This window comes from Thermobia domestica, chromosome 12 (assembly GCF_964235325.1).
Source record: "Thermobia domestica chromosome 12, izTheDome1.hap1.1, whole genome shotgun sequence".
NCBI classification, from domain to species: domain Eukaryota; kingdom Metazoa; phylum Arthropoda; class Insecta; order Zygentoma; family Lepismatidae; genus Thermobia; species Thermobia domestica.
Genome location: NC_137465.1, coordinates 28,694,331 through 28,707,648, shown reverse-complemented (window position 1 = coordinate 28,707,648; position 13,318 = coordinate 28,694,331). Strand labels below are relative to the sequence as shown.

The 13,318-nt window shown below is 35.4% G+C and overlaps 1 protein-coding gene across 7 annotated transcripts in view; it reads right to left on the bottom strand.

The window, feature by feature from the left end:
- LOC145666385 (cotranscriptional regulator ARB2A homolog) overlaps positions 1–11,324 on the bottom strand; it is a gene marked incomplete at its 3' end in the record, with an annotated part of 64,296 nt that extends 52,972 nt beyond the window's left edge. The window contains 1 exon segment of one of the 7 annotated variants that reach the window (XM_081733579.1): positions 11,171–11,324. Coding sequence is in view for 2 of the 7 variants with exons in the window: in XM_081733574.1 (XP_081589700.1) it covers positions 11,092–11,158 (67 nt within the window). 7 annotated transcript variants of the gene reach the window in all.
- Positions 11,325–13,318: the final 1,994 nt, after the last annotated feature.

Here is a 13,318-nt window from a genome sequence, read left to right as displayed (position 1 = left end):
AGAATATTTCCCTTCATTACACCGGAAGCTTCATCTGGGGATAGACCTTTAAAGAAAATATTCACATTCTATTTATAAACTTACCAATCTGTCTTCTTTCTTGTATTTAAAGATACTTTTAATTTTGAACTTCAACTCTTAAGAATTCTCCTTACTATTTACACAATAAATTAAATTTTATTTCAACCATTTTAAGAGAAATGTTAACTGACACTTGCAAAAATAGGAATTCGTTATATGTAGTTTGAAGGATCACTACTCTTCCAGTGTCAGTTAACATTTTGCATAAAATTTAATCAATTATACAAGTAGTAAGAAGAATTCTTGGAGTTGAAGTTTAAAATTAAAAGCATCTTCAAATACAAGGAAGAAGACAAACTGGCAAGCACGTAAATAAGAGTATTTGATATTTTCTTTAGAAGCCCATATTCAGATAAATATTCCGGTGTAAAAAAGGGGAAATAGTCTGTGAGACTTTTCAAGTTAAAGAACGCAAGACATGCAAGGTACTTCATTTTCTATACAGTATATGACTGAGTAAACAAAATGAATACATTAAAGATTATTACAATTACTTAGCATCTCAGTATGCACGAAATTTTAATTAGGGATCTGAATTTATACTCTTATACCTAGCAGATTTGAGGTGATATTGAATTTAACGTCCCTTTCAGCAGCAGGGCTGAGACAGGATCCATTGATTAACGTGGAATCTGAACCACATGGGGTTCGAACCTGGGTCTCCTACACTCAAGGCGCGTACGCTAACCGCCTAGCCACGAGCGAGCTGCTAGCAATTTTGAACGTGAGAACGTAATTGATGCCTCAAAAAGAAATAAATAAAAAATAAAAATTTTCGCAAAATCGGATATTTTTTTAAAAAAAAATACAGTTTATGTTAGGTGAAGGGAACCAAATGTTTAGGAGAAGGTATACTATTGGAAATTTCATGACGGCCTTAGGGTGAGGTCCAGAAAATTGACCTATTACCCTTCTCCGCCCATTACATGGTAGTGAAACCGATATTTTTTCTGAAATCCGATGTTGCCAACAAATTCGAACTCCATGACAGCTCTCAGCTAAAATAGGAGGGGGTGAGTAAAAGCTGATCTCCGTTACTTGAGTAGGGAATGGAATGTTTTAAATGTTTTGGCGAAGAAAAAAGTAGCCTGGAAAGCTGCGAGTCCTTCGTGTTGCTCTGTTATTTGACACTTCAACAGAATATCTTTCTTCTTCCGTTAAGAAGGAGCGACCCATATGTGCAGGTCAGTTGGTCAATGTTAGTTCATCTCCCTGTTCTCTATATAGAAAGAATGAAATAAACAAAGAAGGCAAGAAATACATTTTGGCATTTTTTAAAAGATAAACATGCATCTATTGAAAAAAAGCACGAGGAAGATTTTAATCTATATAAAAGTATCTTCAATTCTAGTCGAATAATAATATCTGAAATGCATGATGAAGAAGTAACTTTCTCATTTACATAATAGATAAGGCAACAAGATATCAAAAATTTACGAATAGTGTCTTTCAATTATATCTAATGTGTGTTTATTTTTCCCTTCCCTACTTTGGAGTGTGCATTCTTTTAAAGTTATAAACATGAATACATCTATTGAGAAAGAAGGATGGGATTTTAATCTATACAAAATACTCTTGAATTCTAATCAAATAATATCTGAAATGTATGATGTAGAAGTATCTAACTTTCTCATTAGCATAATAGATAAGGCAACATCAATAAAGTAGCCAGGATGTGTCTGTGGGGGGGGGGGGGGGGGCAAGTGCTGTTGAAGGTACATATAGAGGAATTACAAACAAAAAATATATAAACTTAAAATATATATATAAAAAATTACAAACATCAAAGTACCAAAGTACATTGCCGGACCTCTTTGGGGGGGCGGCCCATATGCCCCCCTTCCCTAAGCCACTGGGCAACATGAGATCAGAAATTTATGAATAATGTATTTTAATTGTATTTTGTATTTTATTACATAATTACATTATACGCGTATTACATCGATTATTTTTATAAAATTCTACACCAGAGCATAGGTCGTCCTAATTAATTTTCTTTAACTGATTTTCCTTGTGACACCAGAAGAACGTTACTATAGTATTAAATTTTCTTCTTTCTCTTCCTTATTCGATAAAGATATGAAAGATGCCTAGTGCTGTGTTCAAGCCATGGTTGACGGAAAGCTAGTCTGAAAATGAAAGAGTAAAACGAAGAGAATTCCATCCAACCGCTCGAGCTAATATAGGGAAGAGAAGAAGAAGAAGAAGAATGTTAAGTGCGTTCTGGAGAAGTTGTATTATAATGAATACAACATAGGGTATGACAAGAAGAAGAAGAGAAAAAGTAAGCGAGAGTATGCTTTAAAAAAATATAGAGTAAATTTAACCCTAATCCTTGACTGATCTCAATTCCAAGCGATATGAATAGTTCTTAAATTTCAAATGCAACATACAAGCACAGACTCATACATAAAACATATTTCATGAAAATTAGAAAATTTTGCAGAAATTGTTAATTAGTTAGATTTGAGAATAGCACTTTCAGCAGAAAGACTATATGAAACGTGAATGTACAGCTTAGTGTGGAATACGCAGATGAGCTCCCGCCAGGAATCCCACACCGGAGGTGTGTACGCTATTTAAGTACCGACGAGAAAGCTCACAGCTGCTGTTGTGACACACATTTCCTATATTGAGAGACGCATTTATTTTCTTACTTTTCACCGAGTTCAATCACACCATCAACAGAGGATTGGTAATTCTTAAATATTTAGTACACCAATTTTAATATAACCGGTAATAATAATATGGTAAATTTATCGAACAAAAAGACACATACGCGAGATGAGATGGAACAAAATTTTCGCGACGAGATACATTACGAAACAGAACTCTTCGAGTAGAATCAAATATACTATTCGAAACAAGACAGCACAAAATCTTTTCTCTTAGGCAATACTACAAGCATCACACCATGTCGAATACTAGAAACTTGCTTCTATAAATGAACATAAAGCGATTATGTAAAAACATACTTGAAAAATATGAATCGTTGAAACCCCAGGTTTTAATGCTAAACGAAAAGTAGAAAAAAAAAAAACCTTGCGTAAGACTTTAGACTCTTGTAAAGCCCGAACACGTGAACATATGTGATATATGAGAAACAGACGAAGTGAAGTGTCAAATTAGAGAACAATGCACCGCAGGACACCACGAACTTGTTTCGTTCGAAGGACGACCCTTCTCTGCACGGACCTGAATTTACTGTTCTTCTGCACCCCTTCAGAGGGCATTTAGCTTTCTCTTATATCACAGCTAAGTTCAAAAAGCTCTCTGATAAATACGAAGATTTTTTTAAAGTGTTTAAAGCACTTGTGCATTTCTTTCAAGCATTTATGTGTGTGTACATGTGTACTTAACTGTGGTGTACATTTGTGCGTATATGTATCTATTTAAGTGTGTATAAATTAAGTTAAATTCATTTTTACTCTTGTTCGTGTGTTGCAAGTGAACAAAGATGTCGGACTATTTTAGACCTTGGGAACAAGGACAAGCAATGACTCGGGAAGTCCAAGAAGATCCTCTTCCCGGTCCTAGTGTACATAGAACACCGTCGAAGAGAAAAGTTAATGTCATTGGAAAAGGAGCAAAAGTAAGCAGACAGAGTGTGAAAATTATTCAAAGTGTTCGTACATTTTTTAGCGGTATCGTGCACGATGGGGGTTCTATACCGAGCAAGAATATTAATGAACTAACGTCGCAAGCTACAGGAGTTAGTGTTTCGACAATTAAGAAAATTGCACGTTTGGATGCTGCTACGTACCGTACCCCAACTAAAAAGAAAGTTCACAAGACAAAATTTGCGTTTTCTAAAATCGATGACTTTTCCCGGGATTTGCTGCGTAGGACAGTTTATGAATTTTACAAGGAAGGGATTTCACCGTCAGTAAAGTCATTGTGCGAAGCAATGCGCAGGAAAACCGCCAACACCGATTACGAATTTCCTTATTGTGCTCGGACATTATATACATTGTTAGAAAGTATGGGATTTAGGTATCGGAGAGCAGACAGGAAACCACGCAGGATGGAATCACCAGAAATTATTTCTTGGCGATATCGTTATATTGAAGAAGTAAAAAAGTATCGTAGTGAAGGGTTTCGAGACGTTTATTTAGACGAAACATGGTTCGATACCAATACGTGTAAAATGAAGAACTGGACTGACGACTCGGAGAATTGTTCGGCAGCAGTGTCAGATAAAAAGGGAGAACGAATAGTAATAATTCATTGTGGGGGCCGTAATGGGTTTGTTGAGGACGCACTTTTCGTAACACACAAGAAGATGGAAAATGCTCCTGCGGACTACCACGGTACAGTGACTGCAGCCATCTTTGAAGAATGGTTTGAGAATTCCGTGTTAAAACGACTGGAAGAACCATCAGTGATTATTTGTGATAACGCGTCAGTGCATTCCCGTGTTAGTAATCCGAAGCCAAACTCTTCTTGGCGGAAGGAAGACATTATCAGGTATATGAATCAACATTGTATACCTGTACCTAATCCCATTCCAATTAAACCAGTACTCGTAGAAATTGTAAACAAACATGTCGGTTTTCAAGAGAAGAGGTACGTGATTGATGAACTTGCTCTTGCATACGGACACGTTGTGCTACGTTTGCCACCTTATCATTGTGTATTGAATCCCATCGAACAAGTGTGGTCAGAGTTAAAACGGCGAGTGGCGGCCAGGAACTTAACAGGGCATTCCGTCAGTGCTCTCATAAACATAATAAAGGAATCAGTTCAGAACATAACGCCGGAAAAATGGAGAAACTATATTACGCATGTAGAAGGTATTGAGGACAGCTATCGTGCTCTGCAGTGTGTTTTTGACAGTGACGAACAAGCAAAATTTGTTATAACAACGGACGGCGATTCAACAACGGACGAGGAAGATGGTAGTGAAAGTGAAGAGCGAGACTATGGATTCGAAGAATTGGCAGATGATGATAACGACAATAACATATAAAGGGAAGTATAATTTATTTGCTGTTATTTTATACGATTTTCTTCTGAATTAAATTGCAATAAAACTTCCATGGGAATTAAAATAAAATGAAATGTAAGGTGAATGTAGGCTAAAAGAGACGAGGATAAATGTAAATAAATGAGTAAAAAATCATTGGTGAAATGGCTGTCGTATTTACGCATGGGCCATAAGCCCTGGGCGACAAATTTTGGAGGCGGAAAATTTACTCTGACCAGATATTATTCCGAAAAAATATTATTCTCTATTATTATTTATATATTATTTAACGATATATTATTAGTCTAGTAGTATGTTAACAGTAGTATAGTATTATTAGTATATATTGTAATATATTATCTAAATATTATTTATTGTATATATTTTATAAGTTTCCCCCTCCACGCAAATAATGATTATTCATTTCACCGTGTCCAATTTTCTACATCAGTATTTACTGATATTGAGGAAGCAGCAAGTTTTGGATGGCTTATGGAAGCAAAAATGTTATAAATACTGTACAACAGATACTGTACAACAGATCTATAATGCTAACTGTACAACAGATGATTTTTAAGAAAAAAGTTAGAATAGTCGTGAGACCTGTGTGATTGAGTACACTTTACGTAGTACGTAAATATAAGAAGTTGCGTTAGAAAAAAAACTGCAATTATATTCTAAATTTTAAGCAAATGGATAGATAGGATTTAAAAGATACGCTTTATCTCAGTGATATAAAAGTATTTGAATATTTTAGAGAACCACTCGTTGTACAGTGTTTTATTTATTTATTCACAAAGTTGAACTTATTAAGTCTAGAGAAATCTCGTTCCAGGTCCAGAGCAAAGGATGAAGAAGAAGCCAAGCTTATATGGGAAAGGAAGTGTAAAATACAAAATTATCAACATCTCATATTCATCCATCATTAAACACCTTATTACCATCTTCATCACAAAATTAGAAGTGAGCTCCCTCGTGACTGAGCAGTTGGCGCGCGCACCTTTGACGTGGGAGAACCGGGTTCGTTTCCCGGCTGGAGCTCGTGTGTTTCGGATACTGCATTAAGCTGTGGGTCCACGTCCCATATCGCCCCACTGCTGAAAGGGATGCTAAACTCAAAATCAACAAAATTAGAAGTAAAATTAAAAAGACAAAATAAAATGCATACTAAGGTACTTGCACAAAAAATTAAAAGACAAAAATATTTTTAAAATTTGAATATCTAAAGATAATTTTAAGGCATGGCATGGTAGATCCCTACTAACTGCATGCTTTTTATCACGCCAACCCAATACTCAATAACCTCATTACAGTGAATCCTGCAGTTAATTCATAGCATGATTCAAAACACTAAAATCCTATTCGATCATATTGAATTCACCTCATGACCAGCAGTAGGGCATCTGGCTTTCTGCCCTTCGTTGTTCAGCCTTCAGCTGGGCATCGCAGTTTTTCCAGATGTTTGAATCTAGACGTGTGATGGTTTTCTCAGCTTGCTGAGTTCTATCCATCTACACCCTTCCGAAATTACTAATGCTATTAGGCGCCGTTTCTTCCTCTTTTTTCTTCCATAACCCTGGTAGATAGCCTCTCGCGAGTGCTAGAAGCCGGGAACTAACAATCTCACACCACTGCATGTTCCTTGTAGAATAATTGCATGGGGACCTGGAAACTAGATTGAGGTCTGTGTCCAGGACCGGGTGCTGCGAGATTTGCGGGGCAGTGCCCATACATATTTTTCTATTTCTGATTTTTCGTGCTTGCACTCTATTCCATCTATATTCACCTCTCCTATAACGCTATTGGACGAGGTTTCATTGATCTTCTCTTCGAATCCCCGGCCGAAAAACTGTTCGCGAGTGCTAGAAAGCCAGTATTACCAAATCCTACAATATGTATGATACTTGTGATATCATTGTATGGAGACCTTTGGTATAGATCGAGTGTGTCCAGGATCGAGGATGATTAGTTATTAACGGGACAATGTTCTATATTATTATTATTATTATTATTATTATTATTATTATTATTATTATTATTATTATTATTATTATTATTATTATTAGTGCTACGGGGTGTTTATTTAATGAAGTTCTAGGAATAGTTGGAATGCATTTTGACATTAACAATGAGAAATGAGAAGAAAATTTTGGAAAGATTCTGACAAGGAATAAGTAAAAGATACCGTGTCACTATTCGTTCAATGGGACGAATCGTGGAGAATTTTCAGTCAAGATTTCTCGTTGCATAGTTCTTTGAACTTCCGGTTGTGATGTGATTTTTAGTACCAGGAAATGTAGTTTTACTATTATAGTTATTTTTAATATACTTTGTTTCGGATCGATTTCCGATCAAGCGCACATAGTTTTCACAGTTTTAAACCTACATTTTTAGACAATTGAAAATTTACTTGAGTTAAGAAACAACAATCCTAGGCTTAAAACAATGTGTTGACCACACATCACACAACTTGTCCTTGTTAGTCCTTGGTGATCTGTAACATTTGTAAATTATTATTTTTATTACCTCTAATCATAAAATTATTTATTAAGTGGCTCAAGAACCGGCGTTCACGGGAAGAGTAGATTTATGTAGAATATTTGAAATGTGTATCATATTTGAACCATCTTTTCGCATTTAGAACAGGTATTTGAATCTAAATTAAATTATAAAAGCTTAGGTGACCCAGTACTATTTTCAAAACTTGATTTTGAAGGGTTTAGCAGCTTTCAATATATTCTATTTTTTAACCCTTTCCCCCTAGAATATACCTTTAATGAAAGTGACATGAAAGAAACCCGACTCGAGTCAACTGCTACCTACATTGCAAAATCCATTTGAAAGAGTCTATCAGTTTTTCTCATGATGATGGGATAAATAACAGATGAGTTTGAATGTGGAGAAAAATACCTCTTAGGATATTCATTATAATGAAAGGGATATGAAAAATCCAGCTCCAGCCAAGCGCGGTTTCAATTTTTTTTTAATGGTTCAGCAGTTTTCTAGTGATGATGAGACAAGACAGTCTCCATGGTCTTCTTTCCAAAAATTTTATTTTTACTTTCGAGCAACGATAGGAGATAAGAAAGTATAGCAATATAATGGAAAAATCGAGATTTAAAAGAATTTGTAAGTTGGATCGCCTCTACATGCCTCAAAACGGAGTTCTGGACGTTTGTTCGTCCCAATGAAAGTATGTTTGGTCGCCTAGAAGGCATAACTACGGTTCAACGTATCGAGACGTAATTTTAAATTTAAGGTTTCTGTAAGATTCTCTAACGGTTTTTTTTTCGATTTTTTTACTACTGCCAAAACTACGAGTAGTTTACTGAACATGAAAATAAAAATTTGTGATTTTCTCGGAAACGCCTCTAACGATTTTTTCATGTTTCATAAATACATGATTCATAACATTATGATAATATGGGATAACTCATTTATCCTGAAAAATCGGCAAGGGGTAGTTCACTTTTGGAGTGAGTTTTTTTTCGGACGATTATTTCAAATGCGAAAAAGGCGATATATAATAATTTGATTAATAACCCTATAATAGGGTTAAGTAATTTCTCCCGAATAAATCCGCAAGGGGTAGCTTCTTAATAGGAGTGAGTTTATTATTGGATAATATTCTCAAAAGCAACTCAATCGATTTTGTTTATATATCATTAATAATTCTGTAATGTTGCGTAAATCATTTTGTTGACACCTCATAAATAAATATTCTATTAATAACCCTGATATACGAGGGTTCCATTTGTCACTTCTTATAAAAAAGTTCATGTAGGTAATTTTCCTCGAATAAAATTTCCTCAAAACATTTCGCTCGTATTTCATGTTTAAGCAATAACTGCAGCATAATATGATATACTTTAAGAAATTGGAGTGAGAAAGTTTAGTGGAGTGGCCTGTATCTTATTACATATTGAGAAAATAATTATAGAATTTTTCCTCTTAAAGTGGAATTTCACAAAATGCTGGAGCAAGTGTTCACTTACTTTTAATAATGAGTTTATATACTGTTTCATCTCCCTAACATGTCGCGAAATATCGTATTCTTGACATACATTTTAAACCCTATTCCTCCACCTTAGCATATACATTTTGATGACATAACGACTATCGTTTTACTGTTAATAAAACTTTCAAACTATGCGAATTCAAGAAGGAGATTAAAACGTATTCTTGAAACACTAAATCGATTGCAAAAATCCGTTTCTTGTTTTACTCATTTAAAAGCAAATATTTTACTCACTATTTAATTAATATTCTTAATTTTATCGAAACAAAGTTGAAATAAGCAAAATAAATAATAACAGAATTCATTCTTCTTAATAGTTGAAAGTGGTGTATATTTTGTATTTTAATACATACTTTTAAGAATAAATTATGACATTTGCATTAAATAGTGAATATTACACATGGTATACTCTGAAATATTAAAATATTGATTTGGTCGTGTACTTAATTTTTTTTTTTTTTTTTTTTTTTTTACTAGCATTAACACAAAACAGAGCATGTACCTTTCTTTGGCGAGGGGGGAAAAAGAGCAAAGCGGAATCCCAAACCCACGGCGAGGGGGAAAAAGAAAGAGAGGAAAGTGACCTCTTAAACCCACATGTGTAAGTCATAAATCAGAGTATAACAGAGACCCAAAACTATGGCAACGTTGGTGGATACACATTTACTTACAATGTCACTAGTAAGGTGATACGAGTGTTCGGACATTGCCGAAACCACCCACGGAGAGCTTTCTTGTTCTTGCGAGTTGTCTAAGTGCTAATTGAAAATACCAAACCGCACATAACGTAATATTAACAGAAATGATAAAAATTGTAATATTTTTCGATTAAAAAAAAAAAAAAAAAAAGCTGCCATCCCTGAACTAAACATTGGTCAAAAGTACTAGAGTTCATAACACAAAGGCACTTTGTTTTTATGTAGAACGGTAAATCCTGGTTTCTTTCAACATTTCACTCGTGTATGAATGAATCAATAAATTACGGAAATTGAAATAATTTTAAGTGGTGAATGATTTGAATTATTAAGCATACGGAAATTGTGTGACGGTATGACGTGTAACATAGTAATATTGAATTCTAGTACTAACAGTACGAGAAACTCATATGCCTATAAAGGATCCTAATACAATTTCTTTAAATAATATTAATAATTTGAGTTTTTTCAACTTTTCCAGCATCTCTTAGAACATGGGGAGATGGTACATTGCAAAGTAAACTACTTTTGTACCGGTATTATAACCTTTCACAAATGAATTACGAAAGCAATATAGAAGTGCAAGAACAATTCAAGTACATTTTGCAAGCAAGAACAGCAAGCTCCAACATCATATATTTAATTACAATTCTCAAAGTAAAAGTAATTCAACTAAAAAACGTTAGTAAAATAGATCTGTGCTTAACAACAAAGTTGACTTCCAATTGTATACATTCTTGATAGTTCACGAGAAGATAAGTGCAAGGATTAACTAAGTCAGAGCATATAACATCAATGCTATATATTTAAACTGTTGTCTAAATCTGTGACACAAACAATCAGTTATATTACATACCCGTTTAACTCTAAGCGTATAAGACATATAGCAACTCCTTTAGTTATCGTTAACTAATATGACTAACAAAATGATTTTTTTAAAAAAAGTACCTGTGCACTATGGCTACTAACCACATGTAAAGTTATGAAGATCTTCTGTTCGAATTTTCAAAGAGAACGTCTGTAAGAATTTAAGCTTAGCAGCCTACTAACAAAAATTAATGTTTCATACATAAACTGTTGTTTAGCGTGACTTCACTATTTGCATGTACGGAACTGCTTCATTCATGGAAATACTACTGAATCACTTTTCTTTCTTTCTTTTTTGGGAAAATACTGAATTAACAATGTTATCTGTCTGGGTGTACGACCTTGAAATAGAATAATAATTATTACAATTATTCCAAGAACCGTTCCGCTTTTATGTATAATATGATTTACGTCAAAACAATTAAATGTTACAAATATATGATGAATTAAATTTTAACACTTACCTGTAGCAGAGCGTACACAATCCCCATTCTTTTTGTGGATGAAAATTTTAATTACACTCCATATCATTTTACAACCTACCTTTATGGTATCTTCGTTCAAATTGAAATCCTGTTTCTAGCTTAATGATATGTCACTCCATCTCAGTTTGCATGACGCTGGCGGCAACAAGCGCGCGCGCTCCAGCAGGGGAGTCCCCTTCGGTAAATAACCTTGAGATTACATTATCAAGACCAAAAAAAAAAAAAAAGGACAACGCAAAAAGAAAAAAAAAAAAAAAGCATACGTGACTACGTTATGGATGGGTAACTTAGAACATCACGGAGCACTGGGCAAGCTGTGGTGGTACTTTATTTAGTTCATACATAGTGTATTTTGATACTCGAAAATCGTTTTGTTGTATGTTCATTAGTTTAGAACAAAGGTTTAACTCCTTTGCGTCGCGACTCATGATGACGATGAGCAAGTAAAGAGAGACAGAGAGAGAGAGAAGCTTTGGAACAGGAAGATGGAGTTAAATAATCCTTATATAATCTACAAGGAAATAAAATTCTTTCTTTTATTTAGAGAATGTTGACACCCCATTAGGTTTGCGGTGTAGGAGAAAGCAGTTATTGAAGCTATTACAAAAGTTTGGCATAAATTCCGTTAACCACCGCCAGTTTATAAAACACATCCCGCTTATGCAGAATCGTTTTGACGTATGATTAGCGCCATACTAAAGGCCAGACTACTGCAGGAAACATATGTTAACCCCTTCAGTGCGTAATTTTCAGATGCGAACCGCTGTAGAAAGTGTAGTTTTTTTTTTTTTTTTTTTTAAGAACTTTGGATGTTGATTCTAAATCTATTTCAAAATCACTAATTAATAACTCTTCCTCAATGTCAGCATCGTTGAAATATCGTTTTGAATAGGAATGCGCACGAGACAAGATTTGTGGCTGTCTCGTCTCGAAAATGTGCTGTAAAAGTAATGTCTCGACTCGAAAAATGTATATTTTTCTATTAGAAGAGCCGTGTCTCGACTCGAGTTTTGTCAGGAAAATCTTGTCTCGACTCGTCTCGTGCGCATCCCTCAGTGGCGAAGCTAAGGGAGGGCCAAGGGGGGCCAGGTCCCCTTGCTCAAATTCTTGGCCCCCCTAGTGGCCCCCCTACACAGTGATATTGCTATAGGTTGACAAACGGTGAGTGGGTCGTTGCTACAAGTGAAACTACTATCAAAACGTCTCTCGACAACAAAATTACCAATTGCAGAATATCGTATGTTGCAATAATCTGCGCTCCGAATAAAATATCTTTACTCGTTTTTGCTTGTAGTTCAGCAAGATCTAATTCACTGAAATCTGTGGGGTGCATATGCATTGATGCATATGCATTGACCTCACCACTTGAACATTCCTTTTAACCTCTGTCCAGAGGCGGCCTTTGGGGGTGGCGACTGGGGCATCCGCCCCAGGCCCCGTGATAGGATATTCTCTTGTCACAGTCAGCTCAAATATGCGGGGCCTCTGCAACATTCTAATGTACCGTAGCTTAGAGTTAAGTGAATACTTTGGCCAATAATACGGTGTGGTGGATTTCTTCGGAAACCAGTTTTCATAAACCAGGACTTCTTACTCAATATGTTACTTTTAGAAGCCTTAAATTCCCGAAATCTACACCATTCCTATGAAAGTGTTTAGCATGATATTTTTGGTTTTAAAGTACCGTAATATTTAAACCCTTGAGTTTCGGATCAACAATGGGTCAGCAAACAAGGCGACGCTAATACCATGCACGTGACTCTAAATGGCCTTATCTCAACTTTTCTTTGTTGTCGAAATAGAGTGAGAAGTCACGTTGTTTGTTACTTTTGGATCAGAAGAGTGGTCCTGTTGCTACGGACACCTCTGAGTCATCGCTTCCAAGAAATAGCTCCTATTGCACGTCTTGTGTAGTACCTCAGTTCGGCTTCGGAACTCGGACCGCGCAGTCGTAGTGAGATGTGGATACGTAATATTATGATTAGTGCGTGAGTGTCTTCCGATTATTCGTTTATTGGGCAAAGAATAAGTGACCATCATGAGTGGCAGAGACAGAGACAAATTACGAAAGTGGGGCTGCGAAAGCCAAGAAACGGAAATATAAAGAAGACTTCATTCAGAAGCAAAAGGGATCTTTGGACAAGTTTGTTGTAGCGGTAAAATCAGCGGATCAACACCAAAAACTTGAGAACACGGATGATGATTT